This window comes from Castanea sativa, chromosome 4 (assembly GCF_040712315.1).
Source record: "Castanea sativa cultivar Marrone di Chiusa Pesio chromosome 4, ASM4071231v1".
NCBI classification, from domain to species: Eukaryota; Viridiplantae; Streptophyta; class Magnoliopsida; order Fagales; family Fagaceae; genus Castanea; species Castanea sativa.
The window spans coordinates 1,673,680-1,693,562 of NC_134016.1; the positions used below are offsets into that span (position 1 = coordinate 1,673,680).

Genomic DNA, 19,883 nt, shown 5'->3' on the forward strand with positions numbered 1-19,883 from the left:
ACTATGCATACTGGTAAAAACTTAAAAACAAGTATATGATATAGTTAAATACGACCTACGACCAGAATTTTTTTAGGAGAGAGAGAGAGAACTCAAGACAATAAAATCAATATATTTTCAGTGCAATCTTCAAGTATTCTAATTACTGGTACTATGTCGTATCCATGGTCATAAATTGATCTCAGAAAAACAAAAATGCAATCAGGGTCTGGTTCAATTTGAATTGAGTCTCAAGATGCTTCCTTATGGGGTACAATATATGGGACTTTTAAGTTCATGCACAACTCTGATTGGGGTAAAATAAATAATTGATGCAATCAATTATTCTAAAGTTTGAAAAAAAAATTCAAAAACAATTATGACATTAACAAAGTTGGGTCAAAGTGATACTATAGAAATGACTTGAAATTTGTACAAATAAAGCGCCTTAATTATTAGAAAACTGACAAGTCAAAACTTTATAAGGGAAAATGCAATAGTAAGAAGTACACCAGAAATTTATATGTAAAACTAACCTTCTTTTATTAATAAGAACTAACCAAAAATAAAAAATAAAGAAATTGATTGAAAAAAAGAAAGAAAGAAAGAAAGAAATATATATATATATATATATATGAGGGCCTACATTCACTACCCAGAAAAATTTGTTGCACTACATTGTAAACAAGTTTGAAATAAAATTGAAGTGATATTGCTAATTGGAAAATGAAGGTGTAGAGATTTCGTGTTCACAGATGGATAACCAAATCTGGAAATAGTATATGAACAACAAATTTAGAAACTTGTATACAAATTTAAAGTAGAAAAAACAAAAAATTAGGATTGACAATAGGTTTTGTTGGAAGAGAGAAATCAAAAGAGAAGATATTAATGAGAGAACTTACAAATTTCACTAAGTCAATTGCATTGGAACCAATTTAAATTTCCCCACTGTGATTCTTGGAATATGACCAATCTTCTACCAATGGAACTCTAGCAAACAGTATGAAACAAAGCATCCAGCTTTGCCAACCACTCCGGGAATTTTCCATTTAGCTTTCCATAGAAAGCAAGGGCACCTCCTGCACTGTTGGTAGGTAGTAGCAATTCTTGTCCCAGAACTTCAGTTCTTACAAAGACGAAAAGTTACCACAGAACATATGCAGAGGCTCCAACATTGTCAAAATTTAATGCTTCCAACTGAGCACATATAGGTGTCAAAGCTGGCCAAACAGCTCTGACAACCAAAAGAAGATTAGGCTCCAAAATGGGTGGTGTGTGAAGTCCTTGACATTGGGAAAAAAAAAATCCTCTGATAAATAAGGAATTCTGGTGGCTTTTACATTAGAAGAAATGTCAAGTGCTACCTGTCACTTACAACATTGATACAATGACATCAACACATGAATACTACAAGTATTAGAATATCATCAGAATTCCAAGATGAAATAGATGCTATTGTAAGGAAAAGTGAAAGGGAAGGGGGGATAATTGGCATAAACGGTATACTTATTGGATTGAATTAGTACTTCATATATTCGAAGACAAGTGAAGATTACGGAAACTTACCAATTCTCATAAACTTCCTATAGCTTGTGGCTAGATTAAAAGTCCATAAGTTAATAAATTTTTCCTCCAGCTGAATACAATAGACATGCTGTCCCTAGTGTCTGCACTTAATGGCAACTTTTTTATTGATTAAAGGAGAAATGAAGGAATTGGGAGCAATTAAAAAAAACACTCTTATGTTGTTGTTAAGGAGAGTATTAGAAAAGAAAGGAGGATGAGGTGAGAGAAACTTACTGGTCATCCATCTTAATAATGTATATGATCTTCAAACTGCTTCTTCTTTGATAAAATTAACAAAAAATGAAATCCCAGACCACCCACTCTGCACTGCTCCCCTTGGCACATCTTTCCTTTAATTTGGGGCAGTGACAGATTCTTCTCTTCCATTTTCTTGGCAGTGTTAAAGCTCCATGAATAAATTTTTCCTCCAGCTAAACACAATAGATATGCTGTACCCAGTGCCTGCATATCAAGGCAACATATTTAACTAATTGAATAGTCTTTTAATTCTCTCAACAATGAGAATCCATGTTTTGTTAGTTTTGTTAGCTTTTTAACATCCTAGGGTCCTAGCAATTAGTTTGTCATATCCATGTCAGCAACTAAAAGCGTCAAAGCAAAGGACATTTCACACTATTCAAGCTAAGCAATAACAATACTAGACACACAGAATGACTTTCATATCAAAAATTGTAAAACTACAATTCATCAATCCAGTTGTACTCAATCTATACATTGTTTTGGTGACATGCACAACTTTACATGGACTAAAAGTTTTGTTTATGCAGATATGCACGTTGGCTACAGAACACATTGACTATATATAAATACAGCTCAAAGTAAATTATATATACAAATCCCAAATGGTAAAGGAAAAACAGATCACATGTACCTTGGCATCAGTTGAATCGAGTTGATTATTTTCCCAGACGCAAACAGATCATATGCACCTTCATATATTTGATAGTTTGCAAAACTCAGAACTCTATCAGCAGTCAGCAACAATCACCTCGATTTCGTTGGATTCATAAACAAACTTCTCTTACTCATCACAGCTATAAGTAGTCCCGTGCAACTCTGATTATCAGCCCAACCCCAGCTTCCTCCTTGTCCTCGAAGATTGCTTACATACATTCCTCCTCTGTTCATCAGCTTGCAATTATAATCAATTGTTCCGCCAGCTGGAAACAATAGGCATATTGTCTCAATTGCATTTGCATACACATGACATCAATACAATTATGTCATGAAGTAAAGAGTCTTGGGAAAACAGAATAGAGGAATGAAGAAATAGGAGTCAACTAGAAGTATGATTGCCTATTTCAAAAGTATGCTCAAAACAATCATGGAAGATCCAAATAGAGTCCTTGATCTGCAAAGCTCCTTTTATCTCTTGTGGGGACTAACTACGATTGACAAAAGGCTTCATCTGTGATGAATGGAACCAAAGGTTTCATCACAGGACTTAAAGTGGTCATTAATTGTCTATAGTTTCAAAAAATAAATATTAAACCAAGTAGAACCTGAATCTATGTGATCAATTTTTGGTTAGCATCCTCAATAACCAATAACATCCACCTCATTCACAAGAATCACAACTTACCCATTTGTTAAAATAAAATAAATATAAAATAATTAAGAAACTAGCAAAGTTATGCATAACCAGGCACTTCAGTGAGATATTAACATTTATTGCATCTTGCCTTTTCTAAATTGCTATGGAAGTTGTCAGGATGTTTCAACAACGGGGTCAGTTTATAGATACTGGTCCATCACCATATATGCAAGTGAGTGGGATCTATCCTCCAAACAATTGCACGATCTAGATCAATCAGAATGGTCACCTATTGGGTATGAAAATAACGTAAAGCTCACAGGAAGAAAACACCAAAATAGATGGAAAACCTTAATTGAATCTAATTTTATGAGGGTTAATGGACTAAAGAAAAGGCTTCATAGTCTTTTACTCAAGGTTTCAAAGTGTTGCAAATATTGTATTCACTCTCTCATTCTCTCCTCTCAATTTTTTATTTATTTATTTTTTTTATAATTCATTGTTATCTTTAATTATTTTCTTATAGATTCTGAATAATTAACAGAGAAACCTCACAGGTGATACCCATGTGTAAATCAACCAGTAAAAGGCCATGAAAATCGTAGAAAAGGCAGTATGCAACTTCAACCACTGCAGCTGGTGCTAATGGTGTGTCATCTTCACCCACCACACAAAACAGTAGAGATTATTTTAAACTTCTGACCATTAAGATCTGAAAATTGTTAAACTTTTTTGGCATGAATGATATACTTATCAGATTGAATTAGTACTCTAATTATTCAAACATAAGAGATGATTTGAGAAAACTTACCAAATCTTATAAGCTTCCATTAGCTTGCAGCTAGATTAAAACTCCATAAGTAAATTAATTTTTCCTCCAACTGAACACAATAGATATGCTGTCCCTAGTGTCCACATGTTGTTAGTTTTTTAACATCCCATGCTCCTAGCAATTAGTTTAATATATACATGTTACTAATTAAAAGAGTGAAAGCAACGGACATTTGTTTAGGTTAAGCTGTAATAATACCTGATGCACAAAATGACTTTCATGTCAAAGAGTGTCAAACCATAATTCTGTGATCTGACTACTCAATCTAACTCTATACATTGTCTTGGTGACATATGAACACATATATGGAGTTGACATGCACACCTTTACATAGACTAACAATTTTGTTTATGCAGATAGGCCCAATGGGTACAGAACCCAGTCACTGTACAAATATATATTAACTGAACTGGATCTCGCAAAGCACCAATTAATTAAGAAGTAAGTTATATGCACGTATCTGAAATGGTAAAGTGAAAGCAGACTTGAAGTACCTTGGCATCAGTTGTCATCAAGTTGGTTATTTCCGAGGTGTAATCTGTCTTACGAGCTTCATGATTTAGCCAAAAAAAATTAAAATGTGTTAGAAACCTTCAAAAGCTAAAACCGATATATAATTATATTAGAATAGAACCATCAACACCTTCAGTGCTGCCTAAAACTTTATAAGAAATTTAAGCTTTGCTTCTACTAGTAGAACTGGGGATCACATAACTTCATGGTCCAGTAAAACTGACCTACCAACCCAAACATGAAAACAAAAATCCGCAAGACCTTCTCCCACGCAATGTCTAATCTCATTCTTATGCAACCCAACTCCACTTTCCCACAATAAATTCACTCAAATAAACATAGGAATTATGACCCTGTAGCCCAAATTAACAAAATCTATTTCCAACTTTTACAAAGCCCTGAAAACAAGAACTGCTCCATGTATTATATTAGAATTCCAGCTCATGAAATTGAAAAGAATGAGTATGTTTTCATCAATGGACATAATCAATTTGACACCAATAAGTGAAGGTTAAAAGAAATGCTGAGAAACAGAATGAGTATGTATTTTATCATGAATGGATTAATCTATCAAATTTTATGAGCATTGGCTGAGATCTGATTTTTTGCAACATTCCAGTAATTAGAGTGGTTGGTGAGTTAAATTTCTATTAATTAATTCAAGAAACATTAATCTAATATTTTTTTTTTATAATTAATCTAAAATGTTAAGATGTGAAATTTAAGAATAGCCCTTCTAAAAATATAAAATTATATAAATAAATTGGGGGCCAGTAGGAAATGGAATATACTTTTAGTAAGAGTCATCTTCATCTTCAGAAACGCTGAGAAAAAGAATGAGTATGTATGTTATCATGAATGGACATGCATTGTGAAGTGCAAAGTTTCAGATTTTTTGAAAAATTCCAGTAATCAGAGTGGTTGGTGAGATAAATTTCTATTAATTAATTCAATATGCATTAATCTAAATTTTTTTTATACATAATTAACTCAAAATATTAAGATGTGAAATTTAAGAATAGCTCTTTTTTTTCAAAAAAAAAAAATTACATAAATAAATTGGGGGCCAGTAGGAAATGGAATATACTTCTAGTCTAGATATAAGTACACTTACTAATCATCTTCAGTCGTCAAAGACATCAAACCGAAAGTCGTCAGAGCCGTCAAAGCCAAAGCTGTCAAAGTCGTCAAAGTCCTTCCCTTGGATGTATTTTCCATTGATTCTGATGTTTGGAACATGGCCAATCTGGAACCACTCAGCGCCACTCCCTTCTGCACATCTGTCCTCTAAATTGCGGCAATTATCAATGCGCAGATGTTTTAAATTGGTGAGGTGTAGAATGGGAAGATACATCAGCTTTTTGCAGTAATAAAGAGACAGCTTTTGAAGAGAAGAAACATCGCTCAACCAATCAGGCAAAGCTTCCATTCCGTTAAAGTTCTCTATCTGCAGCTCTTCAAGGGCAGTGAAGAGTTGAATTTCGTTCGGGAGAGAGTTGAGTGTAGGCCTCCCAAGCAATATTAGCTTTTTGAGGGACGCGTGCGAGTATCGAATGGAAGGATAACGCAGAATCGGGAAAGCATCCAGCTCTTCAATAAACCCACCAATTACCAAAGTCTTTAAGCGGCCTTCTCGCAAAAGCTTCAGTCTTGGATCAGCACAGTTGCTAATTTTTAAATTAGTAAGAGAATGAAATAGTTCTCCTAAATCTGGAATTGATTTCAGATTCGGACAGTGCTCAATCTCCAAATATTGGAGAGATGTACAGAATTGTAACCCACCGGGTAGTTCATCAATGCCACACCGTATTATCTCCAAGCGTCGCATAACTGACGGGACACCTGGCAAATACCTCAGATATCTACACTCACGTAAGGTTAACTCCTCAAGGGAAGGAAACACCGTCAACACCTCACCTGCGCTTGTCAACTCCTTTGCATCCTTCCACTCTTCTAGGCTTTCCATAAACTCCAATTTGAGTATTCTCAATGCTGGAAATAATGCTGGAAATAATGTAGTAGTATTTCTTGAACTCCCATCACTGTAACTGTAAAACTTACGTCCTATATTTCTTACCTTGGACATATTTTCTATTTCAAGAACCCTAAGACAGGGTAATTGCCCCAGAGTGGGAACTTCTTCACATTCTATACACCGATTCAATTTGATATGAATCAGATTGTGAAATTGTGACAAATCATTAACCCAAGATGGGAATTTCTTTCCTCTATACCCTTCGATTGTTAAGCTTTTCAAATTTGGGTGAGGATGGAGACCTTCCAATACCTTTTCATCTTTATCATACAGGTCCATTGTGATTAAATCTTCATGTTGCCAGTATAATCCCAACTTTAATATTTCCTTTTCTTTTAATTTTGCAATTTTGGCTTCTTCCTCATTTGTCACCTTCTCTAAATTGTATATGTCTATCTCTCTGAGATTCTTTAAGGGTCCTATTTCTTTAATCCTATAACCTTCATCTTGACCCAATCTAAAAAATTTCAATGTTTGAAGGGAAGTCAAACATGACATATTTTTGAGTAGACAATCTTTGGACAATATCCTTGACCAATAAGGAATATAAATACTAATATGTCTCAGGTTAATCAAATTGCTTAGGTCTTCCGGAAGCTTCTTGACATTAGGGAATTTTTCAATTCTTAAAGTTTGCAAATTGTAGAGTTTGGTAATGGATTTTGGTAATTCCTCAATTTCAGTGAAGATGTGAAGAAGCCTCAAATGTATCAACTGCTCAATTGAATTTGGCAACCTTATTATACTATTCTTGGATAATTTCAAAACACGTAAGCATTTAAAATTTGATAACATGTCATCAAAGTTTAAATTTTCTGAAATTAATGTGCGCATTTTTATGAAACTATCAGTTCTTGGTGTTGTTTTGCCATCAAATCGGACAAATAAAGGTTGTACTTTACTAAAATCATCTACTAAATCTCCCTCCAAAATTAGAGTTTCAGATTTTGAAATTGAGAGTGCAAAATCATGCACCAAATCATGCATTTTGCAACTAATAATATTACCGTATGCATCCTTTCTAGCATTTTGGAAAAAGGAAGTGGCCAACAAAATATTGAAATACATGTTACCAATATCTTCCATCACCATATTAGCTTCTTTAGCTAGTTCAAGGAACCCTTCAGCCATCCAATACTGAATTACTTCATCCTTTTTCATGTCATAATCTTTAGGGAATATTGAACAATATGCGAAACATCGTTTTAAAGATGGTGTTGGAAGATAATCAAAGCATAACTTAAGCACAAGAAAGATGTTACTACTATCTTCATCCAACAAATCCCAAATTTTATTATTTTGAATCTCTAGCCATTTGTTTTTGTCAAATTCAAGGCACATTATTCCCCCTAAAACTCTTGCAACCAATGGAACCCTTCCACATCTTTTAGCAATTTCCCTGCCAATAGCCTCCAAATCTAAAGGAAATGGAATTCTTCCATTTGTGAATGTTCTTTTCTTGAATATGGACCAACAATCATCTTTTGATAATTTTTCCAATTGATGTCTGTGATGTGTCTCCATAATTTCAGCCACATTCTCACTACATGTTGTAACAACAATATTATTTCCTATACTTGAACTAAATTTTGACAAGTAACCCTTTAAAGTATTCCATTTCTCAAGATCTGCATCCTGCACATCATCAAGTATGAGAAGATATTTTATTACTCTCAACTTTTTTTCACATTTTTGAAGCATTTGATCGCATTTTAAATAACTCAAGTCCTTTTCAAGAAAGTTAAGAATCTCTCTTAAAATCCCTTTAACATCGAAATGTATACCAACATTTACCCATGCTAGTACATCAAAATGTTTCTTTATTAGTTCATTGTTATACACAAGTTTTGCTAAAGTTGTCTTTCCAAGACTTGCCATTCCCAATATAGGGAGAACAGAGATAACTTCTTGATTGCTTGAACTAATAAGTACATTTACCACTTTTGTGACATCGTATTCTCTTCCTACAACTTCTGAATCATCGAGAAGGGGGTCTATATTCATGTCCAAGCTAATTTTGGGGTTTGAATTCACCAACTCCATTCTAAGACCAAAGCCAGCTACGTCATGCACAATTTTATCCAATAACTGTTTGATGGTCTTAACTTTATTAGGATTGCAAAATGAAAAGCTACGCACCTGATCCACCATTAGATTTTGAATCTGTACCTTTTGCCAAAAACTTTCATAGCTAAACTCGTCTAGCGCATTATCAGCATCATAAGCTACATCTCTAAGCTCCATTAGCCAGATCCTCACAGACTCATCACTTGATTGCCTCTTTTGAGCATCATCTAACAAGAATTTAATCTTGAATAATGTTTCAAGAAGATTTTTCAACTCCGCCTTGAAACTCGACTCAAAACCGATATACTCACTGGCATGTAGTGAAAACGCATTGGCTATTAGTCTGTCCACAACATCATTGAGGACAATTTCAGCCATATATTCTTCCTTACCCTGGAAAGAGAAAATAGTATGAAAAGGTTTGCAAAGGGTTAATTAAAAAGCATTGGTTTTATTAGAAATAAATAACTATGTATAGAGTTCGGATTAGATAATCACCTTATTTTTTAATTTTGAAGCCGAGGTTGATGCACTTTTTAGTTTTTTGTTGGTCCCTTGAGTTGCTTGAGCTTCTCTTTTTTTTTGAGTTGCTCGAGCTTGGTTTTGAACATCCGGAGGCACAGCATCACATGCCACAATGTCATGACCTGAAACTCCAGCCAAGTGTGCTTTAATCCTTGATGCACCTCCAGCAAAATCTCGTTTACAATAATTGCACTTGAATTTTAAACAGCCATTGACTTTCTCAGCATGAGCCCAAAACGGATCTCTCCCTCTACCCATACTTCCTTTTCCTTGCAATAAATAAATAAATAATATAAAAATCAAATATAAATTAATTCAGATAAAATTAATGATATAATATAATAATCCTATTTGCAAACTGTCTGTATCAGTATCAGTTCTCAAAAATATTAAAAGTCTGATTTAATATTAAAGCAATTTATCACATATTATATTCATATAATAAAGCAATTTATCACATATTATATTCATATAATAATGATATGATGTGATATAGAAATCCTAATTACCTATACTCTCTGCATCGGTTTCAGTTCTCAAGAAGCTCAACAATTGTTAACTATTCTTAATTCCTACATTTTGTAATGACTAGATCTGAGCATGCACGTATAATAAAATAAACAAAAAAAAAGGTGGCTCTTTTGGTTATATCATTGGCTAGAGAACTGGATCTAATAAATTAATCCAAGAAAAGCATGCTTTAAGCGTTATAGATCCTTATTTTTGTCTATCTTTTCGATAGTGGTAGACATCAATTTTTTTTTCTTCTTCTGGTTTTTATGTTGTGTAAATAAATAATTATTTAGGCAATATTAAAAAAAAAAAAATCAAGAGCATGAGAGACATGTCAAAGTGCACTTACTCTAGTAGTTTGCAAACAAGTATATGCAGCCCAGAGAAAGAGCAGAGGTAGAATCTGGGAACTGGGAGTACTATGAAGCTCAAGAGAGAGTTTCTTTTTCTTTTCTTTTTTTGTATATTCTGAATCTAAAACTTATGAAAAGAAAAAGTAACGCGTTTTATATATTTTTTTTACTCACAAAAGAATGTTTTTTTTTTTAATTTTAATCAAGGAAATCAAGATTTCTTTAATTTAATTTTAATGTTCTTAAGTGTATACTTAATTTGTAAGCCCAGCACAGTAGAGAGAAGAGACTGTTTTGACTTTTTAAGTTTAAGTAATACAAGTTCCTCAAAAAAAAAAAAAGTTTTAAGTGATACAATTATTTGATCAATTTGCCTTAACCTTTTGTTGTCTGATCAATTTGCCTCGAGATCTGAAATGGACTTGTCAAATTCAGCAGCAGATCAGATCAGATCACGTGAATAAAGTGTAGCTGTGATGTGATTGGTCGAACAAAACTTGTTAACTTCGCAGCTTCTCATTAGGTTGGGCCCAACAATCCCCATCCCAGATATTTCTAGTCAAACAAAATTCCTTAGTTGGGCTGAAATTCTCCATGATGATCTCTTAAGCCCAGCAGAGAGGAAAATAAAGTAGAAAACTTTCTTTTCTTTTTTTTTATAACACAGAAAACCTTTTTTGATAATACAAAAGTGATGACTCCAAGTTATTGGTTAGATTTGAACCTTGGAATCATTGAAGAGATTGCATAGATGAAGGTGAATCTAGCATCGTGAAAACAAACGACTGTTTAGTAATGTATTTTAAATAATAATTTTTAGTATTTAAACAACATTTTATATATATATATATATATTTTTTTTTATACACTTTTTTACTTATATATTTTCAAAAAATACAAACAACGTTACTAGAATAATATTACTAAACGGGCCACAAGTTTAATAAAACTCTCTTCTTCTCTTTTTTCCTTTTTCTTTTTTGCATAGAAAGTAGAAACTAAGTTAATAAAATGAAATTAATAATTCAAAACTTAGTTCTGTTAGGCATATTTTGATTCCTACTATCAATTAGTCACTCAAATGTCATAGCATGACATTTCAGCAACATGCTTTTTAAGCAGGTCAATGTCGATTTGTGAAATTAGATTGAGAATGAAACAAGTTTAATAAAAGTCTCTTTTTGCTAGAAACTAAAGTAGGTGTTAATAAAATAAAATCAATAATTGAAAACTTTAGTTTTGATTCCTATTAGAAAATTGGGTGGTCTCTCTCAAAAAAAAAAAAAAAAAATCGGGTGGTCTCTCCTTTGGTTGGAAAAATGACATTAATAGAAAAGTAATGGCCCGAAACTGACATTTCCTCCATCTTTTGGTCTTCAAGGTTCATGAATCATTATCAATTAGACACTCAAATTGTCATACCGTGACATTTCAGCAACAAGATTTCTTAGCAAATCAATGTTGATTGTGATATTATATTGAAAATGAAATTCATTCATTCATCCTTCTTATCTTCACTTTTAGCAATGGTTCAAAATACAATTTTTACATTCACGTTAGATAGTGAAGAATTAGAAAAATTGTTTCGCAAAAAAAAAAAAAAACTTGTTTGTAACTATTATGAAAGAAAAAATATTGACATATTTCCCAACTTTTCTTTAGATGATTGATGGAGAATGATCATATGTTGCCTACTTAATTAATTAATTAATTTTAAAATGTAACTATAGTTTAAAGTAGTTTTTGTTCAGTTTAGAGGGAAGGAAAAAATTAAGATAATGAATAGTAGTCCCATGTTGGCCATGTCATTATTAAAATATGTGTAATGAGTATATTTAGCTAACACTTATAAACTTGTAAATGAGTTTATGCTTGAATTGTTTTGTATCAAACTTAATTGCTCATGAACTTGTTCGTGAACAATTTTTTTCACTTGGGTTCCGCCTTGTTTATTAAATGAGCCAAAAACTAAGGCTTAAGCTTGGCTTATTTAAAACAAACAAACATGAATAAGCTTTTTATCCAGCCGAGCCCGAATTGTTCATGGTCAACTTGATTCATTTATAGCCCTTGGTCCCTTAACTATTGTGGACGACTAAATTTCTTAGTTCAAAATAAGTCAAACAAGTAAAATAGTTTCACAAATGCGAATTTGTATTGATGAATATGTGGTACAATTCTCTGTGTTTACAAAAGAGTGTTCCTCTGATTTGATCTCCTTGAAAGATTTGTTAATTGGAATTGTGGTAATGTGATTTTGATTTGAACACAAAATATCCTTCAATTTGGCTGAGGAATGAATCGAAGATCTTTAAAATGGAATTATAATGAATTTCTGGCTATGAGCTTGTTGGAAGTTCTTTGTTCTTCACGTTCTTCGTGTTCTTCGTGTGTTCTTCATCTTCGAAGATTTGTGGTGGAAGTTCTTTGGGGCTTTAGAGGCTTGAATCCGTAGAGCTTAACTGATTTGTGGTTTGGAGGTTTCTGAATTTGGTTTTGTAAATCACCATTTATGAAGTAAATAATGTATCAATATCCCAAATGGTAAGAGAAAGCAAACCTAAAGTGCCTTTGCAAGAGTTGTCATCAACTTAATTATTTTCGCAGAAGCAAACTTTCTGCCAGCTTCCTGAGTTAGTCTTCAAAATCTTTGCAATGTGGGTACCTTCAAAAGGTAAAAACCATATATAGATATATTAGAACTGTCAACACCTTCAGTGCTGTTCGAAATTTTTTAAGTTAAAATTTGCTTGCACTACTAGAACTGGGGATCACATAATTTCATTAACAGTGAACAGTAAAACTGACCTTCACCCACTCAACGTGAAAAGAAAATCAGTCACCCACCCAATTTCTCGCTCTTATGCTACTAAACTCTATTTTTCCACAATAAACTGATTCTCATAAATTGAAATTTTCAAGTGTTAACAGAGTGGTTGGTAATATTAATATCTACTATTTATTTCAAGAATCATTAACCAAAATTGTAGCATGTATACATTTTCTTAGCAGTGTCCAATTAAGTATTAATACTCTCACCCATTACAAACAGAATAGGATATAAGGTATGAGTAAACTTACGAATTGGGAAATTGAATAAATCGATTGTGGTCAATCTGATTGTTTAATTTGGGGCAACCGTATATCATCACCGTTTTCAATTTGGTGAGGCGTCGCATGGTTTCCTCAGTGGGCAGACACACCAAGTTCTTGCAATCCACAATATATAGCTCTTGAAGAGAGGAAAGGTTGCCCAACCACTCTGGTAAAGCTACCATTTCACCTAATTCTTGTATCCACAGAATTTTAAGGGCAATGAAGTATTGAATTTGGTCTAGGAATAGGACAGACCCATACAATTTGAGCTTTTGGAGGGAGGGGTGAATGGAGGAAGTAGAAGGCAGACAATCCCCATTCTCCATATATTCAACAGACGATGTATAACACTGTACCCCACAAGGTAGTGTTGTTATGGACGGGACACATAGCAATGACCTCAGCTTAGGACAATCCTGTACTACCAACTTCTGAAGGGAAATGCAGGTGTGCACTGAGTCTGGCATATCTCTCAGTTTATTACACCCTCTAATAATCAACTCCTCAAGGCAAGGAAACACCAACAACACCTCACCTGCGCTTGTCAACTCCTTTGCACCCTTCCACTCTTCTAAGCTACTCATAAAAAGCAATTTGAGTATTCTAAATGTCGGGAATAATGCAGTAGTATATCTGTGACTCCCTTCATTGTAACTGTAAAACTCACTTCCTATACTTCTTACCTTCCACAGTCCAAATATTTCAAGAACCTTAAGACTAGGTAAATGCCCCAAAGTGGGAACTTCTTCACATTCCGTGCATCGATTCAAATAGATCTGAATCAAATTTTGATATAGCGACAAACCAACCCATGATGGGAATTTCTTTCCTCTGTAGAATTTGATTCTCAAGCTTTTCAAATTTGGGTGAGGCTGGAGGCCTTCCAACACCTTTTCATCTTTATCATCATACCTGTCCACTGCCATTGAATATTCCCAGTATAATCCCAACTTGAATATTTCCTTTTCTTTTAATTTTGCACTTTTGGCTTCTTCCTCATCTTCCACATACCCTAGATTGAAAATGCCTATTTCTCCTCTGAGATTCTTCAATGGTCCCAATTCTTTGATCCGATAACCTTCATCTCGACCCACACCAAAAAATGGCAATGTTTGAAGGCAAGTCAACCGCCTCATATTTTTGTGTAATCTATACATGTATATTAACCCCATCAAACAAATAATATTAATATGTCTCAAGTTAATCAAATTGCTTAGGTCTTCCGGAAGCTTCATGAGTTTAGGGCATTCTTCAATTCTTAAAGTTTGCAGATTGTAGAGTTTGGTAATGGATTTTGGTAATTCCTCAATTTTAGTATGTGAGACGTGAAGAAGCCTCAAATGTATTAACTGCTCAATTGAATTTGGCAACTCTATTACACTATGCCCGAATAATTTTAAAACACGTAAGCATTTAAAATTTGATAACATGTCATGAAAGTCAAGATTTTCTGAAATCAATGTGCGCATTTTTATGAAACCATCTCCACTAAATGAAGTTCCTGATGTTGTTTTGCCATCAAGTCGGACAAATAAAGGTTGTACTTTACTAACATTATCCACAGAATCTCCCTCCAAAATCATAGTTTCAGATTTTGAAATTGAGATGGCAAAATCATGCACAAAATCATGCATTTTGCAACTAATAATCTCACCATAGGCATCCTTTGTAGCATTTTGGAAAAAGGAAGTGGCCAACAAAATATTGAAATACATGTTACCAATATCCTCCATCGCCATATTAGCTTCTTTAGATGGTCCAAGGAACCCTTCAGCCATCCAATACTGAATTACTTCATCCTTTTTCATGTCATAATCTTTAGGGAAAATTGCACAGTATGCGAAACATCGTTTCAAAGATGGGGTTTGAAGATGATCATAGCCTAACTTTAATATGTGAAACACTCCATTATTATCATCGTTCAGTAAATCCCAATTTTTATTATTTTGAATCGATAGCCATTCACCTTTATCATGTATAAAGTACATTATTCCCCCTAAAAATCTTGCAGCCCATGGAACTCTTTTACATTTTTTAACAATCTCCTTTCCAATTTTCTCCAAATCTAGAGTTAAAAGTCTTCCATTTGCAGATGCTCTTTTCTTGAATATGGACCAATAATCATATTCTGTTAATTCATATTGGGGAAGAGTCTCCATAGTTTCTGTCACACTATCACAATAGGCTGCTTCAACAATGTTATTTCCAACATTTTGATTAACTTTTGAATCATCAAGGAAGGAGTCTATCTCCATGTTAAAGCTAATCTCAGGGATCGAATTCACAAACTCTGCTCGAAGATCATAACTAGCAATGTCATCTTTAAGTATATTTAATGATTCATTGATGGTCTTAATATTTTCTGCCATATTGAGGGGGGATACAATGCTATTGGAGAGTAAATAGGAGCTTAGTACCTTTTGCTGAAGAATCTTATAGCCAAATTCATCCAGCACATCATCAATGTCATAAGCTACATCTCTAAGCTTTGCTGACCAGCTCCTCAAAAACTCATCACTTACTTGTCTTTTCTCAACATCATTTAACACGAGTTGAATTTGGGTTAACAAGATAAGAAGGTCTATTAGCCCCTCCTTGAAACCCCGCTCTAAACTAATATGGTGCTCTATAACATTTGATCTCAACTTGGCTAAAAGTCCCTCCACAACAACATTTAGCATAATTTCAGCTCTGTATTCTTCCTTTCTCTGCATAAGAGAAAATATAATAGAAAGATTGTAGACAGTACATTGTAGAGTGCAATTATATTATAAATAAACAACCATATGACTCCAAAAAGAGGGGGGGGGGGGGAGGGGAAATAAACAACCATATATAGGTAGGTCTAGATATAAAAGTATATAAGTGGAGCTAGATAAAAACTATTATGACAAAACTTCCCTTCTAAATTTTTCATACAATAATTAGTAGTTAGAGACTTAGTGCCAAGAATCTTGTTGATCAACTGGTTGACATCTACTATGTTTCTAATTGAGACACCCAATGTTCAAATCTCATCACCCCTATTGTAACTATTAAATTGTAAAAAATTAATAGTCAAAAAAATGGTTGTACAGAGATTATGAAATTGACTAGACTACTTAATGTTCTTCTAGGGACACTCACAATTGCTCACGCACTTTAACACAACTTAGACATTTGTCAATGTGTGATTAAATTATATCTCTTACATATAAGTCCAACATTAGAACTTAGAGAAAAGTAATCTAATCACCGCTTGCCACATGTCTAAGTTGTGTCAAAGTGTGTGTGCAAGTGTGTGACTTTTTGACACCCCCCCCCCCTCCCCACCAATCTTCTTATAACAAAAAAATTCATTAATGAAATTTAATATGTTTTACTTGATTCAAACATTTAAAATCACTAATTGAATTAGTTATCTCAACCAAAATTGTGGCAAAATATAATCTAACAATAAAAGATTTACATCATTGATTACAAACATCACTCACCTTTTTAAAGAGTCCACTTAATGTGTCATCCTTCGATGTTGAAGTTGAGCCAATTTTCCTCTCCTCGGCCTTGCTTGAAGTCGATGCACCTTTAAGTTTTTTGTTAGGCTGTCCAATATTTAGAGAAGCTTCTTCTTGGACTTTTTTAGGTACTTTTTTACAAATATCAATATCGTGACCTCTAACTCCAGCTAAGTGTGTTTTAATCCTTGTAGCACCCCCAGCAAAATTACATTCACAAAACTTACATTTGAAACGACCATTTAGTTCTTCAACATACTCCCAAAATCGATCTTTCTTTCGAACCATATTTCTTTTACCTAACAGTAAATAGATAAAGAATATAATATTAGAGTATGAAAATTGATAGTATAATTGGATCTATAGAATAATAAAAAATAATTTAAAAGAAATGGATCTATAGAATTATAAAAATAAGCTTTTTTTTATGAAAAAGAATAAGGTTTTTCTAATTTTTAAAAAATATTATATAATTATGTTATGTGTTTTTCTCTCTATACTCTATAGCGCATACATATACTATAAATATAATTAAATCAAAATCAGATTAACTTTTTGTACGCCCCTAAATTTTAAATGCTAGATAAGCTTCGTTTCTTTTTATTTTTTTTGAGGGAAAGATAAGCTTCTTCTTGAACAAATTTAGTAGCTATTTTACAAATAACAATATCATGATCAATAACTTCAGCCAGATGTGATTTAATCCTTGAAACACCTCCATCAAACTTATGTTCACAAAACTTATATTGTAAACAACAATCTAATTTGAAAACATTTAAACAACAATCTAATTTCTCAACATGTTTCCAAAATTGATCTTTCTTTCTATGCATATTTAATTCTCCTTATAATAAATACATAAAGAATATCATATGATTCCTTAAAAAAAAAAATTAATAATAAAGAATCTATAAAGGAGTATTACATCATTTTTTTTTCTCTCTCTCTCTCCCAATTATATATACATGGAGAGAGAAAGTTTTCAAACTTCAAATAAAATAAAATATTAAAACAATTTAGAATTATTTTATTCACTTAATGAAATTAAGAGCACGCTTTAAACATTATATATCCATACTCATTCCGAATTGGTCTGTTTTCTCAATAGTGGTAAATATCAAATTAAAATTTTCATCTTATTTTAATTGTTGTGTTTAATAAACTATTGATCTAGCCTAGAAAAATAAAATCAATGGCATGTTAAGAGTGAACTTACTGGATTAGTATACAAACAGGTAGATGCAGTGAGTGGACCCCAAGAGAAAGAGAAAAGGTTACGACGTCTGAGAAGAAGAGGTAGGATGAATTTTTTATGGTCGTTAAGAAATTCATATATTGACGATAACAATAACAACAACCAAAAAATACAGCTAAACCCACTACCTATCATAGTTTAATTTTTTTTGTCTTTTTGTAATGTCTTGTTCAGTGTTCACTTACTACCCCAATTCAAATATTCAATGCCACGGCCCCATCTACCCTCCACCGAAGAGACAAGAGCCAATCAACAGTTTTATATTTTACATACACATGCACAAAAAGACAAAAGCTGAAAAGCCAATTTATATTGTCAAAAGATAACAGTCTGAGAGAGAGAGAGAGAGAGCGCCGCTCTCAATCAGAGCAGAGATGAGATAGAGAAAAAATAGAGAGAACTGAAATACCTAGATGTTGCCAGCTGAGGTCAGAGGCGGCGGCACGTTGAAGCCACGGGCGGCAGCACGTTGAAGCCAGAAGTTCTTATTTCTCAATCTCGCCGTCGCCGTCGCCGTCTCTGGGTTTTGCTGTTGCTGAGTCGCTGACTGCTGAAGACCCTAATATAGTACATAGAAATTTTATTATTATTATTATTTTTTTTTGGTTGATTTAAAAATTTGTCTTGGGTTGAGGTATTTATTGGTCATTTGCGCTGGCTATTATTATAGTAATTTTTTTTTCAGATTTTAGTTTAATAAAAAAAAAATTTTTTTTGCTTGAAATTCTTGATATATTGTCAAGGGAACCAAATTATGGAACAAAGTTTAATTTTATTAGGCATAAAAAAAAATTAGGGTAGTCACAAATCTTTTTTAAAGGATTGACAAATATAAAATTTTAAATTATTATATATAAATTTTTTTTTCAAAGATACAAAAAGCCAACTCTTTTCCTTGTATCAATTGGATAAGGTGAAAATGTGTGGATGCATTTGTATGGATCTCAAATTCATTGTTTTTGTTCAAGAATGGCGATTATGAAGCATTTAAAATCAAAGCAATAAGGTAGAGAAGTCTAACTTAACAAAAATATTTTCTTTATAGACTGAAATGTTAGATTGTTCAGTGTGCTTAAAGTAGATAAAGTTGTTTGCCATGACCTTCCCAAGACCAAGACCACACAAAAGTAGAAGTTTAGTACATTGGGTAAGATTTTTTTTATTTTTTATAATCTCTTCTGCACAATTTAAATTGTTTAAAAAACAAAAGAAATGTGCAGTATATCTTACAACAATATAGCATAAAAAGGTAAAGAATATTCCCACCTCCTCTCCCCAAAAAATAAAAAAATAAAACAAAATGAAGGGAAAGAAGACATGTATTCATGAAATATGTGTTTATACATATTTGCTATCTTTTGAACCTGGATTATGGTAGGATATAAAAATAATACAATTACCTCATCCTCTTGATTAAAGCATAGTTGTATGTGTACAGTTGAATTTGATTTAGAGAGTAATTGAATTGAATATATATTATATATAAAAAAAAAAAAGTACATCTACTAAGAAGGTAAGGTTATACTGTTATACATAACTTTAATTTTGTCATATCTCACATCACATCAATATATATATAAAAAGCGAGCACTCATGCGGGAGTAGCGTGACGCCTCATAAATGTCTCATTTGAGCCTATTATACTAATTATTGCATTTAACCTTCCCAAATCACCTTCACTTGAAAAATAAATTCCAACATCCTTTTAGAAATTGAAAAGATGCACATTACTTATTGTTTAGCAAAATCAAATTCACCTCTTTCTCTTTCTTAACTCTTCAGTTCCCCTTTAAATTTGATGCACACTAATATAATTCTTTTTAAATCTATATATATATATATATATATATATATATATATATATATATATATATTATCTGTAGCCCTTAGAGCTTGCTGGACACTGAGGAAAATAAATCAATGTAATAGTTCTTTGGACAATAACCCAAATCCCATTAGATAACTCTACCCTTTCTAGCTCCATTGATGCCAATTTGCTTCAACCATTATATCTTCTTCTCGGAGCTATGTTTTAGATCCCAAATTTAATAATAAGGTAATTCTTTCTCTAAAAGGTGGGTATATAATCTCTAAAAC

The 19,883-nt window shown here is 32.8% G+C and overlaps 2 protein-coding genes across 2 annotated transcripts; both read right to left on the reverse strand.

Annotated features, from left to right (window-relative positions):
* Positions 1-2,805: 2,805 nt before the first annotated feature.
* LOC142631641 (disease resistance protein RGA2-like) lies at positions 2,806-10,042 on the reverse strand. Its single transcript, XM_075805857.1, has 4 exons — positions 9,938-10,042; positions 9,049-9,344; positions 5,563-8,943; positions 2,806-4,485 (listed from the first exon to the last, which is right to left on the reverse strand). Exons 2-3 carry the CDS (start codon positions 9,331-9,333, stop codon positions 5,572-5,574), a joined length of 3,657 nt encoding a protein of 1,218 aa, XP_075661972.1. The 5' UTR covers positions 9,334-9,344; positions 9,938-10,042; the 3' UTR covers positions 2,806-4,485; positions 5,563-5,571.
* Positions 10,043-12,500: 2,458 nt separating this feature from the next.
* Positions 12,501-16,822, reverse strand: LOC142631643 (putative disease resistance protein RGA3). The gene is made up of 3 exons (XM_075805858.1): positions 16,511-16,822; positions 13,023-15,745; positions 12,501-12,606 (listed from the first exon to the last, which is right to left on the reverse strand). The coding sequence occupies exons 1-3, from the start codon at positions 16,817-16,819 to the stop codon at positions 12,576-12,578; spliced, it is 3,063 nt and encodes a 1,020-aa protein (XP_075661973.1). The 5' UTR covers positions 16,820-16,822; the 3' UTR covers positions 12,501-12,575.
* Positions 16,823-19,883: the final 3,061 nt, after the last annotated feature.